This window comes from Bradysia coprophila, unplaced genomic scaffold, assembly GCF_014529535.1.
Source record: "Bradysia coprophila strain Holo2 unplaced genomic scaffold, BU_Bcop_v1 contig_232, whole genome shotgun sequence".
Classification (NCBI taxonomy): domain Eukaryota; kingdom Metazoa; phylum Arthropoda; class Insecta; order Diptera; family Sciaridae; genus Bradysia; species Bradysia coprophila.
The window spans coordinates 5711873-5733456 of record NW_023503493.1 but is presented as its reverse complement, the minus strand read 5'-3'; the positions used below and the strand labels follow the sequence as shown (position 1 = coordinate 5733456).

At 36.7% G+C, this 21584-nt stretch overlaps 1 protein-coding gene and 1 long non-coding RNA gene across 3 annotated transcripts; one reads left to right on the top strand and one right to left on the bottom strand.

Moving 5' to 3' along the window:
• The first annotated feature begins 1089 nt into the window (after positions 1-1089).
• LOC119076083 (proto-oncogene serine/threonine-protein kinase mos) lies at positions 1090-3093 on the top strand. 2 transcript variants are annotated; one of them, XM_037182735.1, is made up of 6 exons: positions 1090-1332; positions 1405-1520; positions 1577-1689; positions 1755-1941; positions 2207-2437; positions 2489-3081. In XM_037182735.1, exons 1-6 carry the CDS (start codon positions 1191-1193, stop codon positions 2942-2944), a joined length of 1245 nt encoding a protein of 414 aa, XP_037038630.1. In that variant the 5' UTR covers positions 1090-1190; the 3' UTR covers positions 2945-3081. The 2 variants fall into 2 exon arrangements, with proteins under 2 accessions (XP_037038630.1, XP_037038629.1); XM_037182734.1 differs by having other exon boundaries at positions 2207-3093.
• Positions 3094-3374: 281 nt separating this feature from the next.
• LOC119076205 lies at positions 3375-21165 on the bottom strand. The gene is made up of 3 exons (XR_005087574.1): positions 21155-21165; positions 13812-13816; positions 3375-3548 (listed from the first exon to the last, which is right to left on the bottom strand). It is a non-coding gene; the product is annotated as an uncharacterized LOC119076205 (long non-coding RNA).
• Positions 21166-21584: the final 419 nt, after the last annotated feature.

Below are 21584 nucleotides of genomic sequence, written 5' to 3'. Positions count from 1 at the left end.
ATACTTAGCATCGACCTCTTCAAAATGTTTTTATCAAAAGAAGTAACAGACCGTATAAGGTGAATTGTTTTCCAAAACTTTGTCGTCAGTTGTCTTATTTATGTTTTAAGGAATCGCTTCGTCTACATTCAATGAAAAATAGAATTTCCCAAATTCTATAATGCAATTGTTTACATGCTACAGCTTTTGTTAGTTTAACATTATTTACAAAACACCATCCAAAAACAGAAGCAGTGAGAATATGCCTATTAATCGCCATATTTCGTCTAAATAGCAGCATCGCAGCAATAGCAAATATTTCAATGGAAATTTTTGCACTGTCGTCGTTCATTTATGAATGGAAAGCAATGCTTGAGACTATGATGGGATGTATAGGTTTTAGTTAGTTCTGTTGTAGTCCGAAAGAAGTGAAGTCGACCAGCTAAAGTCATCCGTTCACAACAGATACGAACACAACTTTTCATGCAAACAGACCAAAGTACGACAAAAATTCCGTAATTCTGTCCCGTGGCATGAAAAAATCTTGAATCATTTGGCTTGGTGTTGCTATCCGAGCCGAAGGCGAGGTTTGCATGTATATTCTCGAAAAAAACACTCTTTCCCCGACCTACGTTTAAAACATTTAATGCCAAGGGCGAAGGTTGATTTTTCCTTATTCGCGGGATGAAAGTTGCAGTTTTCACCACGTAATTTAAGAAATAGTTATTTGTGTATCTGTTTTGGACGATTGTTTTTAGGCCATTTCGCGAAAGTGCCTAAAATCAATCGTCCAGAACAGATACACAAAAAATGTTTCATGTAAGGGATCGAAAACCAGAGAAAAATGTCAAAACTCCCTCATTTTCGGATCCGACACATGAAAATGTAAATTTCGTCTCACTCACAAAGGCGCTGTCATTTTCTTAATTCATTCATAGTCGACAAGATAGTCGAGTAACTGATAAATCCAGATGAAATGTGGCGAAAAGTAAATGACAATGTCACAGTCAGTCACATCTATAAATGAACAGAAAGTTTCGTTTCGCAAAAAACAACTACAAACGTAACGGCAAAACTGTGTAACCCGGAATGTTTCCATCGGGTACATTGTTTTAAAGTGACATAAATGCAGAGACCATTTTCGTCGTTCAGAGCATCAGTCGGTAGTGTTAATTGTGTAAATATTTTGATTAAGTGAGAAATTTCACAAAATGCTGAAAGTGCCAACCACAGACATTCGCATTGAATCGCCGAGACAGAGTGAATATGTGAATATTGTTTCAAACGAAAAGGAAAACCATTCTATGTTGGGCCATGGTAGTTATGGTCGTGTTTACAAGGCCATTTACAGAGGTTGTTGTTGTTTTGTACATTGAGTCACAAGGACCGTTTCGGTTACACAAATTTCTTTTATTTAACGTTCAGATCAACCAGTTGCTGTGAAGATTATTCGAAAAATGAACGAAGAATCGGTAGCGTCAGTCAAGCGGGAATCAAATATTCTGGACTGGAATCACGAGAATATTATAAAAATCTTAAAGGTTCGTTGCAATCGGTTCGTATAGCTCAACCAAACCGATAACAAGTTACCATTTAGGTCTCATCGCTTGACGACTGTTTCACAATTATAATGGAACGTTTTCCCGGAAGCTGTCTACAAACTTGTCTGAATCAAATCATGGATCAAATACCAGCATGGCACCGTCTAAAGTAAACCAATTTGAGTTGCTCAATTTATCGTTACCGGTAACAAAGCACAGCGATATAATCCACAGAATATCGATGGACATCATAAATGGTCTACGCTTTTGTCATGCAAAACATTTGGTGCATTTGGATGTGAAGCCTCAAAATGTGTTCGTCGCTGTTGTTGGTGATGCGCCTGAAGCGGATTACGTGTGCAAACTATTCGATTTCGGATGTTCGACGTTCATAGATCAGCAAAATTGCAGCACCAATCAGGTAAGAAAAGCTCGCTATGATTGAACTTCAAAGAGCTTTTGTAAGCTGTTCGAAGCTTTTGTGAGCTTTGAAATTTTCTGATTAGAATTCAAAAGAGAAGAGTTGCCCCATTATCTCCCTGTGTCGGTTTAACGCATATACAATAAGTGGATCGACTCATTTCACCGTGTCTATTTTACCAGTAACGATGGCATTACTACCCATTTAATGAACGAATTGTCTGCATCAATTCATCCACCTCTTTTCAACAAAATAATATTTTCAGCGCGGTACCATTCGTTACATGTCGCCCGAGATTCTGCAAGGTTTTCCCATTGGCTTACACGACGACATATATTCGTTCGGCATCACAATGTGGCAATTGAAAAGTAACACCGATCCATATCACAACATACCGTCGAACGAATTTGTTGCTTATCACGTCGTCAAAGACAATCTACGTCCGGATTCGAAACATTTCGCAAAGGAGAATGAAAATGTGAAAACAATGCAGCTGGTTGGTGTGAACACAAATGCTTTTGACGGAAATGAGCGTTCCGATTTTCAGCTGAAAGCAATTATGCCATTGAGGAGACCGTTAACACCGATAACACCTAACGATAAACGAATACCAATGGAAATGGAATTTCTATCAACCGGTCACGTTCGGCGACACATTAAAGCTAAACCATCTGTGTCGAGTAGTGCTGTTAAAAAATTGGATTTCAATGCGATGTCCACTGTGAATCGTATGCCTTTCTCATCACGAGCAATCAATAAAAATGTATCGGTAAAGGAGCTTAAATTATGTACCAGCAGCGAAGACACTGTCGACCACAATAATGTTGCTGCAGCAACTCTGTTCAAAGATTCCTATCAACATTTGTCGATTGAAAGGCGAATGAAAATAGAAAATTCGTACGAAAATATCTACAAACAATGTTGGCAACAAGACACTGCAAAACGTCCATCATCGCAGGCTATTCTAGGATTGATACAATCGACTTTCCAACTATTCGATTAAAAGATTTTAGTTTTTTTTTCTGTGCCCATGTCTTCGTTTATTCAATTTGTTTTTGTTTTAAATTGTAAGATAAATCAACCAATTTAAGTTTAAGTCAGCAAAATGTTTTCAATTGAATCGAATTACACTGAACTGTTACCAGTTACAAATCTTTTATTGAAACAATCATTCACAAATTCGTAGAAAGGCTAGCTGATAAATGAAAATGCATTTTACATACATGTTTTAAGCCCTACTTTCAACGCCCTCAGCAAGTGAAATCCATTACATAACTCGGGATAAAAACTGGAGTCTCGGCTTCGCCTCAGATCAATAAAATTCACGCGAAAACTCTACTTTTCATCTTTTTATCGCTAGTCATGTAAAATACTACTGATTCGGTAGCAGTACAATTAGGGTTTTTCACAACGCAGGCGAATTGGACTTTGCATTTCGAGGGTGTTGTTTGTAACCAGATCGTAGCGCGGGCCACAAGTTACCCAAGAAAGAGCAATTTCCAACTTTTCTTCCCGAGATAAACACAAAGATTTTCACAACAAAGGCTTCCGATGTATCAGCGGAGGGGAGAAATGACTATTTTATCGACTGCGTTGTGAAAAGTTGACTAACTAGTGTTGAAATTGCGCGACCTCGTCGCTTATTTCACACGTCATTTAGGAAAAACGTTGTTCCTAACCTATGCTAAAATCCTTTTTTAGCAAGTTCGGTTTTAGCAGTCACCTCCGGCTCTGGAAACCTCTCATTCGCTAAAAAAGCATTTTAGCATGCGTTAGGAAAATAACTATTTCATTTCTGAAATTCCGCAAAATTTCGTTAAATTTCACAAATGATAGACCCAGCTGGAAACTACAAGCATTAAAATTCAAAACTATGACTTAATGGAGTTTAGGAATGCTGGGAGCACTGAAACGTTAAATATGGTTTGAAAGTTAGTGTCGTGGTTTTGAATGTGCTAATGTCAACCAAATTTGCGATTAGGTTAAATGTTCATCACACTTAATGACATACAGCTTGTAAACCAAATGCTTGTGCAGAATCAGCAACAGCTGAACCTCACCAGCTGATCAAAAAACACACTCTACTTGACACTGCCTGTGTTTTAGAAAATTTTTCTTGATTTTCTAAATTTTTCTTGATTTTCTAAAATTTTCTTGATTTTCTTTAATTTTCTAAAAATTTCTTTAATTTTCTAAATTTTCTAAAATTTTCTAAAATTTCTAAATTTTCTTGAATTTTTGTAAAAATGACAGACCAAAGGAAATTCCAATAAAAATGAATGATTCTGCGTGAATCTAGATTCGAAAACAAGTGTTGGCCGACCTAGGAGTTCTGGGGCCGAAAACAAGTTTACCGCTTAACTCATAGAAACTAAAAAACGATGTTGGAAATTTTATTTCATTCATTAGCAACTTGTGCAAATTCATCGAATGTAGATCGTATAGTTTTAAATCATCGGCTACACCAAAAAACATTTCTTGCTCTTGAGTAACATAAACGACGTTTTCAGTTACTTAAAAATTTCGAAATTCTCGTACTATCGTAGAATACCGGCCGAAAATGGTTTTTCATATATATTTTTTCCGACGAGATCGAGCGTGCAAAGATTGTTGTTGAAATGGTTGCCGAGTGATTACTTTGTGTTGTTGTGGTTTCGTCTCATTTCATTTCGTCTCGGCTTTGCCTCGTTAGGATAAGCTTACGACGTGTACCGAAAAATTAAACTTTTCGGAACAAGTGACGAAAAGTAGGACTTTCCGTTGCATTTATTGCGAAAAACGTTGTATACAACTCGATGATAAATGCTTTTTCAGGCACACGATGCGTATTGTCACACTCGGCCTACGGCCTCGAGTGACAATCTACACATCTAGTGCCTAAAAAAGCATTTATCACTCGGTTGTATAAATAACTATTTCCATACAACCTTTTACAGTGCGTGTGAATAATTCGCAACGGATAAAACTGAAAATTCATTAAGCAATTTTGGGATTTTTCTCAATATAGCAACTTTAAATCGACTTTAAAATTTGAAAGGAAATTGGTTTAAAAACAGTTTAGAAAGATTGCGTGTCTGCGTCTAAAATATCTTTGAAATATATCTATACTAACTTAGTTAGCAGTGAATAGTTGCTTCGAGCAAAATGAATCGTTTTAAAACAATTTGAGTTGCTCGCAAACAACTTCCAAGAAAGTAAAATGGTCTTTCATATCTAAGCATGATGAATTGTAAATGAGTCCTAAGTTAAAATATTTGATAAGAACTTTAGCTCAAAGCCAAATTGACAGTTTATGCCACAAAGCTTATTAAAAAACGGTTCGTTCTTTTCATCAGTTCCAGTCAGGAAGCTAACACTAGCAGCCCATTTAATCAGCCTACAGTTTAAAAAAGAGGTTCGATACTTAGAATTGTACCACTAGAAATAACCGGTTTTCAAGTAAAAATAACGTGCTCCGGTTTCCGAAAAACCTGTTATCGATAATCTAACCGGCATTGCATTCCCTAAACGAGAATCGGGAATAAAACATGCGATCTTTCACACATGTGACAAAGAGTTTTGATCGAAGTTTTCAATTTTAATACACGCTTGAACTCGCACTGCTTGATATTTTTGGTAAACTGCAGCGCATTTACCTTCTGGCAATAACATATTTGCTTATAGTTTAGACTGTTGTTGATATTTAATATGGCTGAAGATAATGGACGCAATTACTGGAAATCAAACATTCAATCTCATTTAGGGCCAGTCCATGACGAGTTTAGACCCAAAAATGATGCCTGTTGCGTATTATCTATGTTTGTTGGTCAAAGAATAATTTCAAAGATCATAATAGTCATTCTCTATGTATTGTTGATAATTTGAAGCGCAATTACAAATAATGCTGTTTTCATGAATTTTCTTACAATTTTCTAAATTTTCTAAAATTTTCTAAATTTTCTAAAATTTTCTAAATTTTCTTAAATTTTCTAAATTTTCTCAAAAACTTTTCTAAAACACAGGCAGTGCACTTGTATAATATACAATCAAAACACATTCTAAACAACGAGTTTACTACAGTCATACGTGTTACGTGCGCACATAGATGACCTTGACGTGTGTATTGCACTGTATGTATAGCTTGCCTTTGAATGGTTTTCGATACAAAGGTAGCATCTTTGTCGAACAGGTGGAGATGTTAAGCTGTTGCTGATTCTGCATAAGCCTTTGGTTTAATTAATTGTAGTTTTTGCCGAGACATTCTTCATATCGATTTTGTACAATAAGCAACGCACTTCGAGCATGAGGAGATACTAGTAAAAATAGTACTGAAACTTGAAAGTGACAAACGTAGACTGTAAAAAACCAATCCATACAAAATAGCACTCTATTTGGTAGCTGTCGACTATGATCACGTTTGCTTGACATGCATTGCCATGAAATGATGGATCATTTTTGTGCAAAAGTAGATTCAACCATAGGACTGTGCCTAGCGTTAGCGCTTGGGCGTCAAAAAGCCTTGAAACGTTGCTAGTAGCAATGCTATGGTTTAACTACAGAAAAAAAAATAAAAATTTGCAACAGCTAGTGATCGCCATCTTAAGAAAGAATTTGTAAAGTTTTTTCGAAGGAAATAATTTCAAAAGCTGTCGCAAATTTCCTATGTTCCTTAAAAGGCCCGTCATTGGGAAATGACAGGACAGTTTCCCGAAAATGTATGTAAAATTTTATCACAAAAATTCACCGAAAAAATTCAAAGAAACTCACCTCTTATGCTTTCCATTGTATTCGGGCATAGTCTCGTTAGGTCGCCAAGGCATATTTGAACACTAAAACACTTTTTACTCGTTGCAAAAACAAAAAGTTTTTTTTTGTTTTGTCGCGACAAAAACACACAAAATATTTCGACACAACTGTGACACTCCGCTACTATAAGAGTAGATAGATAGATAATGTTTATTGGTTCCAAGTAATATTACAGTTTGTATAATACAACTTAGACATAATTAGGCCGCATGGGTGGGCCCTTTTTATAACCAAAATTATTTTTATGCAGAAAACAAGTTTCGCTGAATATTAAATTGAAATTTGAACAATAAAATTTTTTTTTTTTTTCTAACTATCGATCAACGCGTCAATAAATTTTTTGGAAAACGAATGTATCACAACTATACTAAGTTTACTTATTAGGTCCTGGTCCGGAAATGCTGTTCCAAAATGTTTGAGTCGATGCCACGCTAGTGTAGGACATTCCATCAACAGATGTGCGGGAGTTTCTGGTTTTTCATCGCATTTCCTGCAGGTCGTCGATGTCGCCAACCCCATAGTGTGCATGTGCTTTTGCAATTTGCAGTGTCCCGAGATTGTACCAATCAGTTTCCTTAAAGCTGTTTTAGAGCAATTTAGGAAATACTTAGTCCTTTTCATGGACGGTCCATTTATGAAAATCTTTGTTTGTCTACAGTTGTGAAGGCTCTTCCATCTGTTTTCATGATTTTTAGAGTATGTCTCTCTAATTATCGTCCTTTGTATTCTGTATGGTAAACCGAAGGCCGGTTCTGGTCCTATAAGTGGCATGGCACTACCCTTACGAGCAAGTGCGTCTGCCTCTTCATTCCCATCCACGCCCTGGTGTCCTGGTACCCACACAAGGTTAACATTGTTAGAGTATCCCACTCTTTTCACTCTCTGTGCACATTCTATCACGAGCTTAGAAGATAAGCAGTGAGACTGTAAAGCTTTCAAACAAGCTTGACTGTCTGTGCATATGTTCACATTTCTACCTTGATACTGCGCCTCATACAGATCAGCACAAGCGTCTATTATGCCGTATGTCTCGGCTTGAGTTATTGATGAGTACCTGCCCAAGGAGCAGGATTTATGTATGGATGGATTATTAGAAAATATTCCAGCACCAGTTCCGACGGCAGTCTTAGATCCATCTGTAAAAACAGTCACGTCACTAGGATCAAATAGACTGACATTGCTTTCCCATTCTTCTCTACTTGGGATAGTGACTTGGAAATTCTTATCAAAGAAATATTGTGGTGCACATTGGTCAGTGCTCATCATTAGCTCTGGAATTGCTTCCGATTTTTCGTTTAATATGTTGGCATGACCTGTTGCTGCTTCATGCCAGCAGTTTCCGTTTTTCAGTCTCAGGGACGTTGTCAGCGCTTCACGTTCAATAAATAAATCTATTGGTAACACAGACAACATCACTTCTAAAGCTTTCGTTGGAGTAGTCTTCATCGCTCCGGTGATTCCCAATAGAGCCATCCGTTGAACGTGCTCTAGTACATCTTTCACTGCTTTGATTTTAACTCTATGGTGCCAAACATGACATCCATAGCAAAGTATGGGTGCTTCATACAGCCAATGTATCACTTTCGGTTGCAGACCCCAGTTCTTACCGAATGCGCTTTTACATTGCCAAAATATTCTTGTTGCTTTCACAACTCTTTCTTGAATGTGCTTTTTCCAGTTTAGCTTTTTATCTAGATAAAAACCTAGGAATTTAGCCTCATCAGCGAGTTTCAGCCGTGTTCCATTTAGTTTAGGAAGAGTAACTTTATTCAACTTCCTCTTATTGATAAACAGAACTAGGCTAGTTACTATAAGAGTAGTAGAATGAATGTTTGCTGTGTTCACTTCGGCGATAAAATATTTTCATTCAAAAAAGCGTCGGACATATTATAAAAATCATGAAACAGTTGACAAAGGGTAGCGTATACAGTTAATAATGCTCATCGACCATTTTTTAAAGCTTTACGAGAGCTCAGCGGACATTCTCTCAACGATGGGAGAGCATTTATTAAAAATTTAGCCTCTCGTAAGACTGCGCTGAGCGTAAATAAATGTTCGTTTCTCTTTAGTAAGCTAAGAAGACTTGGCGAAGTCTAATTATGCCACCTCTTTGAATAAAAATATCGGCTGAGTTCTAAAAATTCTCTGCTGAGCTCTAATAATTCTTCGCTGAGCTTTAACAAACCTCCGCTGAGCTCTAATAATTCTCCGCTAGACTTCAGGAAGTGTCCGTTAGGCCTAAGCAAGTTGCAGGAAGGCTTAATGGAGCGAATCGGACACTCAGCGGAGATCTGCCAAAGCTAAGTGGAGTCTTTTATTAAATCATAGCAACAATTATTAGGTATCCGCTGATGCTTATTGAGTGTTCGCTTAGCTTCATTGCCTTACTACAACGTGCTAAGGTCTGACGGACTCTTACTGAAGCCTAGCGGAGAATTATTAGAACTCATTAGAGGCTTGTCAAAGCTCAGCGGAGAATTATTAGAGCTCAGCGGAGGTTTTTTAAACCTCAGCGGAGAATTATTCGACCTCAGTCGATATTTTTGTTTGAAGAGGTGGCATAATTAGACTCAGCGAAGTCTTGTTAGCTTACTAAAGAAGTGGGAGAGGTTACAATTTTAATAAATGTCTACCATCGTTGAAGTGTCGGACACTTTTTTGAATGAAAATATTTTACCGCCGAAGTGAACACGGCAAACATTCATTCTAGTCCTTGTAATAGCGGAGTGTCACAGTTGTGTCGAAATATTTTCTGTGTTTTATCGCGACAAAACAAAAAAAAACTTTTTGTTTTTTCATCGAGTAAAAAGTGTTTTAGTGTTTAAATATGCCTTGGGGACATAAAGAAACGGTGCACGAATACAATGGAAAGCATCATGGGTGAGTTTCTTTGAATTTTTCGGTGAATTTTTGTGATAAAATTTTCCATACATTTTCGAAAAACTGTCCTGTCATTTCCCAATGACGGGCCTTAAACTCAAGCTAACCCAAATTGTGACGCAATCTTGTTCGGAAATTTTTCAGCTGGTCCGCTGATTCCTTATATATTTTAATACGGCTTTACCACTACCACAAGCGCTTATGACTATTAAAATCATTACGTATAGGACAGTGAGATATCAGGGCTTTCTTAGAGAATTTTATCTCTGAAAAATTCTGAAAAAAAAAATCCGAAAAAAAATCTCTAAAAGTAGCCGTGATACCAGCTGTAAAACAGCTGAAGCAAATCATGTCACAAGTTTGTTTGGGTTTAAGGCCAGGTATGCAATGTAAGGCGCCTTAACCTGACCTTTACTGTAATTTTGTGAAAACTTCTGTGAAAACCAATTTTCTGAAAAATCAGCCTCTACTGTTCTTCGAATTTGCAAATTCCCATACAGTGTATGCCACTATACGGTAGTCCTGACTGCATTATTTTCAGCTCAACTTGAATGGAATACTTCCCGCGAATGAATTAGCACAACGCATAAAAACCTGTCCCGACTCCTGACCCCATAATATGTATATTTCGACGGAACAAAAACATTTTCTTTGGAACACAAAAACTCGCCTAATGATTAATTGATATTTTTATTATGAATTGTTATATACAGTGTGCTCTCTCGTCTTCAGTATACTCTAATGTACCAGGCGAAGTTCTTGATATTTTCGTTTTTTTTTGTTATAAACAAACTAAACGAACAGAGAGTGCCCGAGGCAAAATAAGCTTTTTACGTTGCATGAGAAAAATGTGGTTTTGTCATGATGGGTAATTAATTAATCCGATAATGAGATTTTTTCCCTACTTACTGCGATTGGTAATTTGTGAATTGCTGTTCGGACTTTTGTGTGTTGAACAAAAGGGTATACACCGTTACCCGTCCACTTTTGTATAGGAATTTTTTTTCCCTATTAATTAACTCGGAATGTGTTTTGGAAATAAATTCATTAAGCCGCAATTTCATTCCAGACGAACGCTATCCAATGGATACTGTTACTGAATGAACATTTTTGCGCAAAATAATATCAGAATTATTTTCCAATTCATTTGTTCGGGCACTCTTCAGTTCAATCAATTCACAATATTTCTAATTATGGCCCGGTAAATTGCTTAACTCGACGATGCTTTCATACGCTTTTTTCTATCTCTCGATGCATACTATTGCTTCGAATTAAATACAACGTGCAAAAAAGCTAATGACTGTATTCACACTGACCGAGCTTTAGTGCTTTGCCTTTTGTTTGTTTTTGTGGTTTCACAGGGAACGTACACATCGCAGAACAAACTATCATTTCTATGAACACTGTTAGTAGAGTTCCCTCATATACAATATGACTTTTGTGCAGATGTACACCTAGTACTAGCATGTCCAAAATGAACATTAAACATAGATGGAAATAGATGATTTTCATTCATTTTATAACAAGGTTTCGCTGTGGATATGTAGACGGAAGGTATTACCACGAATGTAATTTATACTTGTCTCTGTGTGTATACGGTCCAGCTGGTTGGTTTTGTGAATTCTAACTTTGTGCATTTTTAAAAAGGAATTTTTTTGGTTGCCGAAGAACGACAAGCACAACGATAATTTGTGCTGAGTAATTCGCACAGATGGAATCTAATTACAAAGGAACTTGTTTACTGTTTGAAACGAGCGGAAAAAGGGCATCCGAAAACAGCATTGTGAGAGGAGACACATTAAACTCGCATCATCATATCAGTTTCATGTAGTTTCTGTATGAATGTGAGCGAAGAAGCGGAGACTTAAAAGGGACGACTGATTAAACGGAAATTGTATTTTGAATTTCATTGCATTGAGGGATCCTTTTGAAAATCCACCTCTCAAAATCGGACCCATTTCGTCTTTGCCAGTAGCCCTCAAAACAGTCTCGAGCCACACCTGGTTGCTGGTGGTAGGTGTCAACTGCCATTCGCATGCTTAAAAATCTAATTGTGCCAACGTGGAGGCACAAGTGCTAGTGCCATATAACAACACGTTACAGATTGCGACCAGGCCTTGAGTTATAGACCATCCAATGAACGTTGTATAACCGAAGCAGCCTGCTCTCAAGATGGAAATTAGTTTCAAGTAGACGTTAAGTCAAAAATCTGCACTGTCCCGTATCCCCAATCTTTATCCTAGGTACTGGATCTGCAGAGGACGGTATTATAGGTTGAAAGTAAATTCGGAGATTATCTGTTAGAACTCACAAGAATGTTTTGTTCTTTAGAGACAAATGCTGGGTTGTGCGTCATATAATTTTTCAATGAATTTTGGGTCATAATTCCTCTATGTAGTCCATCTTCATGTGCTAGACTATTCAATTCGGCTGTGCATGATGATACAATAAGCTCTATTTCAAATGCTAGACCCTTTATTATTATTAATCGTATGGTTTACATTGCTGGGAGGTTAACATGTAACAGGTCCAACAATAACAGTGATGATGTTAATTTTTTGTCCGATCCGTTTTTGCGGCCATCATCGTTCACACCATGTTCTTTTATCCGCCATATTTTTGAATGTGTCATGTGTCCAGAACAGCGCCATCTATGGATAACTAGTGGGTATGCCAGCGTTTTTTTTTTGTTATCTTTTTTTTTCTTTTTCTACACGCTTTATGAATTGGTTATAACGTGGTAGGGTTTGGCACACCATACAAATCTGAAGTGTGCTAGTTTCCTCACTAAGGTGAACACGATGCCAAAGCAAAGGATTTTTTAGACAACGTGTAGAGAGAACTCGCATAAAAAAATTACTTTCGAAAGTTTCGTAAAAGGGCACATCATGTCAAATCAATCTGAACAGTGCTAGTTAGCAGAGATTTGTTCGTCGAAATGATTCTGCAACTTTGCCAGAACTTCGAAAGAGCCTATTGAACCCTTCAAATTTGGGTCCCAGCTGCCTTCGTCACTGCCTTCGTCACTGTCTTAACCTGTTATTTCGGAACCTAAATAAATGTTTCAAACTGACCTTATAGTTTCAAGCACGGCAGAGTAAAATAAACCAGGCAGGAGCGGTTCATTTTCGAAACGTCAAATAAGGGACCTAATACATGGGATGAAAATGAACTCAAATGAACACTGACACAAAATGCAAAATTTTATTCGCAAAATATCAAGGGCTACTAGATTATTCAGGTCCCTAGTCAAACAAGCGCTCCTGCCTGGTTAACTTTACTCTGTCATGGTTTCAAGCTTAAATTCAAAAACTAGAAGACAACCCTATCCCATCCGAATGTAAATGTTTTCCTTTAATTTCAAGTGCAACCGAAAAAAACGTTGTTCATACAAATTGTGTATTTAGCGTGAATGGCCCCTACAAATAATAACCGAAAACTTTCTTCCATTCGTAACGCATAATAAGCATTTTGTACACTATCCCAACCGACCCAAATTTTTGAATGGCTTCGAAACCAAACAAATAAAACAAAAATAATTTTCGACGAAAATTTGGACTTTCAAAACCCGAAAACATAAATTTGGATTGAGTTGTGAGTAGAAAATAAAAAAATATTGTAATCGTGTGTCGGTCGGTGTGTCGCCCCCACATCATATAATATATTCAAATAATATCCTTTTCCGTAAAATACACACACACACACAGCATGCAAGGTAGAGATGGTTAATGTTAACGTTTAAGGGAAACTATATCTGAGCACCAAAACAGAAACTAAAACAAAACTTTGGAATGAATGTTGTAACGGATAAGTTAGACCAAACAACTGCTGGAGCACCTATTCAAGTTATTTTGGGGTTGTTTTACAAATCAAATTTAATTCTGGTTAAAATCTACGGTTAAATACGTATATTTGTGAAAGCTTACTTACCGCAACACTTTGCTCCTTTCCATCATAACTGTTGTGTATCTGACATAATTTTCAGACATCCATTGTGGATTCGGTTTGATTGAAGTTGATCTGAAATTTGTTGGGGAAATGTTCGTTTAATGAAAATTTATTGTTCCTGTTTCGAATCAATTCTACTTTTGAAACTGAACGAATAATTAGCAAATTCAGTAAATATTTGAGTCTGGGGCAAGTCTATTTGTTCAATTATACACAGAGTAGTACCAGATGAATATTGATTTCTCAAAATGTCCAACACAATCTTAAATTGGAAACTTTTTCTGACCCAATGTTAGGATAGGATTGGTTGAGAAGGTCCGGTTGTGCATACCTATGTTTTAGAGACATTTTACAATTGTAAATCGTATGATTGATCTATTAAAACATGGGTATCGCTAGTAGTTTATATTTTAGAATCAATTGTGACTTTTATATGAGAATATTCAGAATCTTGGTTTTTTCTTAAAGACGGACTTAAAGCTGACTAATGTTAACTAACACCGAGACTAACACCGGAGCCTAATCATTAACGAATTATGAAAAACCCCATGACACGGCAGTCGAACCCGTGACATATATGGCGTGAGTGCATGGCCCTACTAAAACGACTCACCCAATGATTCTTTAATCAACAAATATTTTCTCTTAAATAGGTCAAAGTACTAGATTAAAACTATCACGATCAACCAAAACACCGTGTCGCATTTGTGTCTTTGCGTTGAAATAGCTTTGAGCTTATTTATATTCCACTGATTCCACTTTTCCAATGGAATCCAAAAAAAATGGACAAAGCTTTTGGAAGCTCTCTGAAAGATTGATGGGCTGTCATGGCGTCATGTAGTTGACGCACGTTTTTTCGTGCTCAAGTTTTTGCTTTAATTCGACTATTTTGCGCTCGTTTGTTGATGATTTCTCGTTTTTAAATTTCGATAGAAAGTGTTTCTAATGTTTTCTAACTGTTTTTGTATCAAATAAGTGTCAAAAATCATCAATTCTGACATATTTGACTCTGTAGTTGACAGTGAGTTGTGGCCCGGAGGCATTTTTGCTCGTGATTTTGTAAAACGCTGAAAATCCAACGAATTTTTTATTTTTTTTTGAATTTTTAGACCCGTACGAAGTACTGGGGTCTTATAGGTTTACGCATACGTTTGTAACACGTCGAATTGGACTCCCTGAGTAAGGGGAAACCTATTGTGGTTGTCTAGAGATGCCAAATCCGCGAAGAAAAAAAATATCCGTCTGTCCGTCTGTCCGTCTGTCTGTCTGCACGATAACTTGAGTAAAACGCATCCGATTTTGAAAATTCTTTTTTTTACCGTTTGGTAATGTCAAAAGACAGGCTAAGTTCGAAGATGAGTGATTTTGGATCGACCCCTCCCGAGCTGTGGCCCAATAAGTGCTTTACGGTTTTTCGAAGATATCTCCGGACATTTAAACGTTAAACTTGTAAGTGATACGTCAAATAAATGGTATTTACAATACCGATCGACAAAAAAAAAGTTTATGGAAATCGGATGACCGACTCGTGAGTTAGACCCCTTGGTGTGGAACAGGCACAGGGCGGCAAGCAGTTTTTGCTTGTAGGTCGGCCACATTTGAACATATTTCGTCTGTTTTAGCTTTATTAGATAGGTATTGACCGTACCAATCAGGGAAAAAAAAGTTTATGAAATTATGTTCTCCGGAGCGTGAGCTAGGTCTCTTGGAGTGAGCTCTTATCTGGCTACTCGGCCGTACAGTGAACGTGGAGTATTTTGTCAATATCTCGAGTAAATTTTGACCGAATTTCATGATTTTTTTTTTGTTTGAAAGGTATTAACGAATGTAAAGCGTCGGTACTATTTTCGGTTTCCTAACAAAATGGCTGCCGGCGGCCATATTGGATTTTATTAAAAGTGATATAAAGTGGGAAAAATGATGCTTAGAGAGTTTCTGTTAACATGGAAATAATGTGTTAAGTGTAAGGGGTTTCAGGGATTCCATATATGGACATCTATATATACCTATATACAGCTATATTGAGCTATATACAGGCATATAGAGCTATATAATAGCATATTCCTCTGTGAAATGTTTATTTACAGTGAAATATAGGTAAATATAGCGGTATATAGCTGTTTAAATAGGAATTTATGAAATTTGACTTCGTACAGGGCTGTCTATATTGCCTCCGGCAATTTAATTGTATATGATAACAAGGCAAAGAGTGGATAATGTAAGTGATTTAAAAGGAAGAATAGTTTTTCAGCAGAGAAGAAAATGAAGTAAGAGAAATGAAGAGTTTCACATTAAAGGCTTTTGATACGAATAGGTGTTTCGTACGGGTCGGCGTTAGCTATGTTTTAAGAAGTAATTGAATAGCACTGTAACTTAGCTGTAAATATTGTAAACATTTTATTCATCCAGTTTTTTGGCGGTGACAATAAATTCATTCATTCATTATTTTCTATTCCACTGGTTCCACTTTTCCAATGGAATCCAAAAAAAGCACAAAGCATTTGAAAACCCTCTACAGCGCACAAACGATGAGATACGTGTTTTGGTTTAACCCGACAGAAAGTGAGAATTGTCAAGAGTAGGTTCTAAATCTAGCGTTTCAGATACTAAGAAACATTAAGATAATGTGAAATTTTTGTAACTGTTTAAACAGGAACGTTCTCTCTTTAGTTGCAATTAAGTCGTATTGCTTACTCCAACTTTTTACTTTCACAGCGGTCCCTTATCATGATTTTCGATAAAAAAAAAAAAAAACAAAAATCGAACCCACAAAGGGCCATTAAAATCTACTGGCATGTTGGCAAGAAAAGTGTGCTTGCTGTACCACAACATCTAAAGCCACTTAATTTAAAACCGAAATGGTGTTACCTACATCAATGAACTCTCCCTTTTTTCCTCATTCAAGTGAAACCCCAACTCCCCCATCCAATTTCTGGAACAATTAATCATAACTTTAATCACATATAATACAACGACGATGATATATTGTGTTTAATTTAATCGTATCGTATTTAACCGCCTTTGAATAAAATATTATTGTACACCTATCCATCACAGAAAATCGTACGCTTTCCGTCATTAGTATACGTAGCCCATGTAGCATATTTTATGCGATGATACGAGTGTACGAATTTAAGTTTTGTTTCAATTCATTGCACACCTTTGTTGGGAAAGATAAAGTGAAACATTTTTTAGAATGGGAGAATGGAGGAACAAGAATGATGTCGGAAATATATTTTTAATTCATAAAGGAATCCGTCTGTTGGCGACAAAGACGCCTAAGATGAACATTGATCTGCAGTTGGTTAAAACTAGTGAAGTAGTAGATTTAGTATCAACATCTAGATAACAGTTGAAACAACAGACGTGTTGTATGATTATGCCATTATGCGCTTGCCGCTTTTGTAAACAGTAAATTAGTCGGATTAATCTACTCAACGTAAAATCTCAATGTTCTTTCAACGCTACAGCATTTACGTCAATGTCAAAGGCAAAACTTACTTCGACTACGAAAAACTGTGTTTAGACTTTAGCACGATAGAGGAAAACGAACCAGGCAGGAGCAGAGGGCAGGGGAACTTAAACCGTTACAATCTTTTATGTATTCGTTTCATGCATTAGTATTAGTTCAAAGGCCTACATATGACTTTAGGTAAGTCTTTTCAACCCTGTCGACCCATTACACTTGTCATTTGTAATCCAACACTTCCTCGATAAATTATTACTCAATACGGAGGCCGGGAGGACTTCAAGCTCCACTTATTTTGCAGTAGCTTACCTATAAAATTTATTTTATTTTCTTCTCACATAGGCCACATGGGAATAACATTTTTTTGACGATTGGTCGAGTGACATTTCTAGCAAGAAAATTTCCGCACTTTCTCTCCAATTGGGAAAAAATATAACTTGAACTGTCACTTTGTTTACATTTTCAGAAATGGTAAGGTGAGTTGACGTTGTATTAAAACGGTTAATCGCACATCGCATAATGAAAAATGTTGTGTCCACCGCTGGAAGAAAATAGAAAAATTATATCTCAAGCGAAACATCACCCTTCGATAAACAAATTACTATTATTGCATAGGCGCGATTTTCCCCAAAAATGTTATTGTCTAAGCACACAGCTCTGCTACTAGCATGAACACTGAATTGACAAGTGTCAAATTCGGAGGCTTTAGTGATACGAGCTACCGCTTAAGATTGTTTGTATTGAATGTTTTAACTCATACAACGAAATGAAGTCATCTATCTGTATAACAGAAACGCAGTGCCTACTGTGATTTCATCAGCCTCCAAATATTTTCTATGTTCGTGCTAGCAGCAGTGCTGTGCTAAGCACTTATAAACAGACGTTACTTGAAATTGATATGGGAATCTCCTGACAGCCTACCGAAATCGGACGCATTTTCTATTGGAATTTTTTATATGTACCTAGAATGGACTAGAATGGCCCAAAAGCACATAAAATTACCTTTCAAATGATACCCCACACGACCATGTACGTTTTGTGTACCTCGAGAAATTTCAGTAAGAACAGTGTAAGTCTTCGGTTGAAAACTTTAACTGCACATAGTTCAGTGTGGATTCTATTCGGCTCAATAGTACATGTGACACCCCACACGACCCTGTAAGGCTCATGTAACTGGAGAAATTTTTGTAAGAAAATTGCAATTTTTCGGTATTTGCTCACCTTTCTCCACCAGCCACACAAGCTTCGAAGAATTTTTTTGAAAGTGGATTTGGCGTCTATGGTCGAAGTCCTTTCTAGGTACATATAAAAAATTCCAATAGAAAATGCGTCCGATTTCGGTAGGCTGTCTTTCAAAAGAATCCCTCCCTACCTCTAATTTCCCCTTTTCGCTTATGCCATGCCATAAGATAGCGTATTGACATATGAGGAATCGTCTTGGCAATCCTCAATGCTTTCCTTCATGTGTCAATAAGCTACTGTTACTCCATATTGTCATCAAGCTTTAAAAGAAACTGCTAGACAGAGCTCGTCGCTTTTTTTTTTCTTCGATAACTAAACCTCCAGCAACTAAACACATGTCGAAATAGCAGACACACTTCTTCATTAACAGCCAATCATTTCTGCCACTAACAGTGGCTTACTGTCAATTTGCGAATTATAAGGAAAATGCAATTTCATTGGTTTATATTCTTTTCTAGTTGACTGTCGATGGCAATAGAAGTTTGTTGGGGAAATATCGTTTTTCTTATAATTCGCTAAGTGTACACGTCCCCTTTCTGAATTAAGCTATTCATGTGTGAGATGCCCCCCGTGTTACATTGTAGTTCAAAAATACTACATGAGAACATGGCTTCAATGGAAAACAAACGATAAACCTGTAGGAAGTTAGTCATACCTTTTTTGCATGTACATATCTCCAGCTAATCATAAACAAACTCATTATCACTATAAGGGTATTTCCAGTGGTATTTTTAAATCAAACTTTCAATCGCCAGCGGCCAAACAATGTCCATGGTATGGTATAGTTTACAAACATCGTTTGCACGAAACGTTTTAACTACAAAGAAAAGTTCCACGTTTTCCAAAATAATATCTGATTACGTGATGGAAGTATTGAGTATACCTTCTCGTTGTTTAATTTGCACGAAATAAATTGTTTGGAATTTCTTCCCACAACAAACATTAACTTAGATTTTGTTTGCTCCATGTCTATACTGAGAGAGTACAAAATCCATGTGTGTTGCGAAAGACAAATATAGAAAGTCGGGGGATGTAGACTGTTTTCAATGTTACCTCTGCATCGCATCTGTTGTGCTCATAATTCAAAAAAAAAAAAGAATCGTCGAAGTACACAATTATTTTCTACTAGTTTACTCTTGAACACCAGAATGAACATGATTACTCACATATGCGAATTGAATTTTCACAGGGTGTTGCGCGAAAACATTAAGCGCAAACACACGGACGGATAAATTTATTTATCTCTACAGTACGTACACAGTGCAACAATTTTCTTCGTTTTTTCGCTTCTGGTGTCGTGTGTTTGCTTTACTTTAATTTTCATAGCTCGAATTTACGACACTGCAATGGTGTGCCACGACGAGAAAGAAAGAAATTATCTCGGAAATTCCGTTTCACAGAAAAACAAAAATTATTTAAATTGTCCCAGTTTGGCACATCGGCCACACAAAACACCCTACAACTGTTGTTCAAATGTTCAAATTGGCAAAATCCCTTTGGCGAGTGTTAGAATTCTCGTTACACGGGAACGCTGTTATATTAAATTTCCGTAACGTTGGGAAATCCTTCTTGATTTAAAAGCTCTTTTCTGTCATTCGGTGTATTTGTACACCAACGTTATTTAGGTATCAAATGTATATCATCACCGAAATGTTGAACAGCATTTTTGACAGCATTTTTGAAAGCATTTCAATATATATAATTTTTGGGAGTTGTGTGGAATAAATTTTAAAACTATTTATCAACTTAAACGGGGGATATTTTTCATTGTGATGCAGGTGAATGTTGTACATAATATACGTCGATCGGTTAATTATTATTGGATGTCGGGATTTGGAAGCACACCAGGCAAATAGCATGTGTTTAGTGTTCCGTACTATGCTATATGCTAGCCTACATGTCCGAATAATTTGTTTTTCGTTTTTGATGTATTCAACGCACTTCAAGCATAAGTGGCACTCTAAAACTTGACAGTGTTTCACCCAACTGTTAAACACTGTAAAAAACCATTTCATATAAAATAGTACTCTATTTGACGGCTGTCAACTAAGATCACTTTTGCTTGAAGTGCGTTGATGTACTTCGTTTTGTTAGTAAGCAGAGTTAGTTAAATTTGGCTCAACTGTTTCTTAGGTTAGTTCCCAGTCTTTTTCTTGAATCGGGTCGGGGCCGAAAAAGGAGGTATTGCAGAAATTGCACAAAAAAAAAACGGGAAAATTTATTACTAATGTTGAGTTGTACTACCTCCTTTTTACATTTGTGACAAGGGGTAGTAAAGACGCGTGCGGGACTGATGATCCATTGATCAAGAGTGTATTCTTCATTACGTTAGCTCATGTGGTTTGACTCGATTCAGCTTTCTTACTTCGTCAGTTATGTCTAGAAGGAGGATGGCTTCTACATTCGTGTGGTTATAGTCTTTTTTCGTGTCCGAGGGCAATTTCCCGATTTACCTCGGAAACCTATTTAATTTCTAGGTCTCAGGTTTAGTTTAGAATTAATATCCAACCAGCCAGTACATTTTTCTCGTTTTATGTATCAATTGTTTAGATTTTGGTTTCACATGGTCGTTCCAGTTCAATTTGTTGTCCAAATGTAAGTAAGACGTTACTTTTTCTGAAGGTGTATCTGGTTTTAGTTGCATGATGACTTGCACAATCTTGAATCATTTTGGTATGTATTTTAACTTTAGACAAGCGTTGCAGAGGAATGTAACCATAATGATAGCCTGTTTTGACAGTTATTTGAAGACTCCTGGATGGCCTTTTTCCTGTTCAGTCTGTCAATTTCCTTTGCAACTTCAAATGGTTTGATTTTTTTGAATTTTTTGTCTAGACGGTAGGTTATTGTGGTATCCATATTTGAATTTATATCGTGTGGTTGAAACACTTCTGCGAGATGTTTGGCGAAATATTCCGTTTTTTCGTTATCCTTCCTTAACCATTTTCCACTGGCGTCTTTGATAGGGGTATGCATGTTCACTGAAAAATATCATCAATCGATGATAAAATTTCGAAATAATCGATACTATATCAATTGAATGTTTTATCGATAATCGATAAATATCGACTGATAATCAACAAATATCCACTGAAAATCGAATTATCAGTCTATATTTGCCGATTATCAGTTGATATTTATCGATTTTCAGTCGATATTTATCGATTATCGATAAAACATTCGATTGATATTGATTTTCTGAAAATATCGATAATCGATTCCAGGGATATAATCGATATTTTATCAATCGAATGAATTATCGAACATGCCTAGATAGGGGGGATTTGTTCTGACAGTCGCTTGTATTTTCTTGTTGCTT

Coding starts and splice junctions, on each gene's coding strand:
- LOC119076083 (XM_037182734.1), top strand. CDS start 1,191: ATGCTGAAAGTGCCAACCACAGACATTCGCATTGAATCGCCGAGACAG. Junction 1,690..1,754: donor CCAGCATGGCACCGTCTAAA/GTAAACCAATTT, acceptor TATAATCCACAG/AATATCGATGGACATCATAA. Junction 1,942..2,206: donor AAAATTGCAGCACCAATCAG/GTAAGAAAAGCT, acceptor TAATATTTTCAG/CGCGGTACCATTCGTTACAT.